Source organism: Madurella fahalii (genome assembly GCF_045866475.1).
Source record: "Madurella fahalii IFM 68171 DNA, scaffold_3, whole genome shotgun sequence".
Classification (NCBI taxonomy): domain Eukaryota; kingdom Fungi; phylum Ascomycota; class Sordariomycetes; order Sordariales; genus Madurella; species Madurella fahalii.
This window is the reverse complement of record NW_027263973.1, coordinates 4,031,038-4,034,081: the sequence shown is the minus strand read 5'-3', so window position 1 is coordinate 4,034,081 and position 3,044 is coordinate 4,031,038. Positions and strand designations below refer to the sequence as shown.

Here is a 3,044-nt window from a genome sequence, read left to right as displayed (position 1 = left end):
GCTATGTGGAGTGTCGGGCCCACACTTGAGTACACTGTTCGTTTGTTGCTTGTACTCTTCTTTTACTGGTAGTACCACCTTAATTGCCGTGACCGGTCTGGGCCCAGTGGTAGGCGACCCTGCCTTTTCCTGACAAACTACCAACCAATAGGTGATGCTACATAGTGCCTCAAGCTCGTACAGGTAACTGAAAGGCTAACATGGTCCAATTGTTTTGACGTAGCCTCCCGCCCGGCCTACCTTTGCCTCCCTATTGCGGGTCCTCCGAACGGCTGAAGCTCATTCCCCGGATCTGCTGACCCACAGAAATTCTGTGTGGCTGGCCCAGCGAGTGTTTACATTCGCTTTGGGCACTAGTGAAAACATCCTTGACTCGCCTTTGCGCCAGACAGGCCTGGGTTCCCGACAGGAGTGCCAGAAATATTTAAAAAAGAAGATTTTGCCAAGCCCCGTGTTCCCACGCCGATCCTGTTTCTTCCCACCTCAGCTCTTCCTCGCACACCCTACTAGTGATGGCTTCCACCTCCCGCAAGCACATGTATGGTCACCCGCCGAAGCACACCGCTACCATTTAGTTACAAATCCTAACCCGCAAACCCACAGCAATGAGGAACGTACGAAGAGACGCATCCACAGCATCGTGCCGTGGATTCAGAACCCGCTCCAAGGAGTTGATAAAGAACATCTTGTTTTTGCGCCGAGGCATGAAGCCAGCACGCTCGAGCTGTTCTTTGACTTATTCTTGTGAGTCGCTGGAAGAAATACCTGTGGTTGCCACTGGATGGGCTGACATTGAGGGGCCCGACAGCGTCGCAAATCTAGCCACCTTCACCACCTACCACGCCATCGTCGATCATTCCTCCCTCTTCGCGTACATTGGTTTCTTCGCCATTATCTGGGTCACATGGTTTCACACAGTGCTATACGATGTCCGCTTCGAGAACGACAGCATATACAGCCGAGGGTGCAAAACGGTCATCATGATTGCATTTGTGGGCTTCGCCCTCGCCGGCTCGGCGTTTTCCCCAGGAACTACCAAGGGAAACAACACCAATTTCCGGGTTCTCTGCTACACGCTCGTGCTCAGCCGCGTGCTCTTCATCATCCAGTACGCCGTCGTGGGCGTTTTTGTCGCCCTTGCGCGCCGCACCGACATTTACTTGCCCTTGTTCTTGAACACCCTCACCTATGTCGTGGCTGCCGCTGCCTACGGCGCCATGATACCGGCGTTCAGTAGGGACAAACCGGTCGACGAGAGCAACGGTATCTACAGCATTTGGTGGATCGTCATGTTGCTCGAGACCATCGCCGTTATTACCATCTCTAGTTTTTGGAGGATGTTGAGCTTCAAAAAGACGCATCTGGTCGAGCGCATGGGGCTGTTGACCCTAATCGTCATCGGCGAGGGAGCTGTAAGTTAACATGCGCTTAAATTTTTTTTTTTCTTTTTGTTCTTTTCGAGATTGACTGCATTCTAACGAGATTCCTTCTGTCAAGATTGGCGTGACCAAGACCATCTCGCGAATGATGGGAAAAGAGGGCCTTGATCCCGGAGACTCTGGCTTAGTCCTCTGCATTGTTTTAATCTTGGTAGGTTGCAGTAGCTTCAGTTCCTTCGTCTCCAACTCACAAGGTTTACTTGATTGCTGACACCCAATTCCAACAATGTAGATCGGCGTATGGATGCTATATTTCGACAACCACCCCCATGGCCACTTTGGGACCATCAAGCAGCAGATCTGGTCCGCGCTGCACTTCCCCCTCCACCTTGCTATTGTTGGCCTGGTCGAGGGCTCCCAGCAAATTGCCTTGGCCCTGTATGTGTCGAATGGCGCCCGGAAACTAGGAAGTTCCTTTGCGCAGTATTGTTTCGCAGATCACCTAGACGGCGGAGAGTTGACTGCCAAGCTGGCCGACATCATCAACTCTCTCGAACTCGACAAGAAATTGGCAAGTCTTGTCTACCTCGATGAGATACAACACGACCTGGAGCTCGTCGGCAATACCACCGGAATCTGCGGGCCAACTGTGACGGGTACTGGAGTTCTCGACTTTCCCGAGAACCTATTCACGCTTTACCTACGCGTAGAGACAGCCACGTACAGCTCGCTTGGGCTGAGCCTGCCCCTCGACGAGGACGCGCTGCTCGTCATGTTCGAGTCGTGGAAGCTTGTCTACCGATACTTCTGGGCGGCTTTCTTGCTCTTTGTGGCTTGCTCCCTCATCGCCATGGTCCTTATCCGAATCAACAAGGCCGACTCCTTTTATCTGATGTCATACATCAACCGCGGTGTCGTCATCCTTGTTGCCGCCGTGTTCCTCGCTATATCCGCTAGCAAGGATCTCATGTACGCCATAATCGAGACACCCACCATTCTGCCCTTGACGGTTGGCCTATTGTACATCCTCATCCTTTTCGACCGGCTGGGCGCATGGCTAGCGAATACGTATAATAGGAAGTCTGGCGATCCTCTGTCTGGAGAAGATCACAGGCACGGACAAGGACATGATGGCGAGGGCGACCATGCTCACGGGGAAAGCGGCAAGGAAACTGCCAGCGTCTCAGCAGACCCTCTAGTCTCGTCGCCCTCGTCATACCGCCGGCGGTATAACCCGCTTGGGGCTGCTGTCATGCCGTCACGCTACGGCATAACCTCGACTGCTCCTGTCACCGGGACCTACACGCACCTGCAGCTGTCCCCGCTAGCCGGAGGTTCGTCAACATCCAGAACGTACGGCCATAGCAGCTACATCCCGGTGGATAATCCGCGGAATCCTGTTGATGGTCACTAAGGGTAATATATCTGTGAAGTTATGTCATCTTGCCTATTTATTGCAGTAGAAAGTTAGATGCCGGTTTTAAGTTATTAGTTGGTTTATCATGCAAATAATAATTAGGCAGTAGTCAATGCAGGATTTAGGTTTGGAACCTGAAGATGACGCGCAGCGAATTACAGGCTTCAGAAAGATACGATCCAATACAGGAAGCGAAGGAGAAATCCTATCAATACGCTAATTATAAAGCCTCGCAATAATTCCGTGCT

General features: G+C 52.1%; 1 protein-coding gene across 1 annotated transcript; it reads left to right on the top strand.

Annotated features, from left to right (window-relative positions):
- Positions 1-512: 512 nt before the first annotated feature.
- Positions 513-2,793, top strand: MFIFM68171_06610 (uncharacterized protein; the record flags this gene model as incomplete). Its single annotated transcript, XM_071062030.1, has 5 exons — positions 513-538; positions 604-744; positions 809-1,412; positions 1,498-1,590; positions 1,672-2,793. The coding sequence occupies 5 exons, from the start codon at positions 513-515 to the stop codon at positions 2,791-2,793; spliced, it is 1,986 nt and encodes a 661-aa protein (XP_070918131.1).
- Positions 2,794-3,044: the final 251 nt, after the last annotated feature.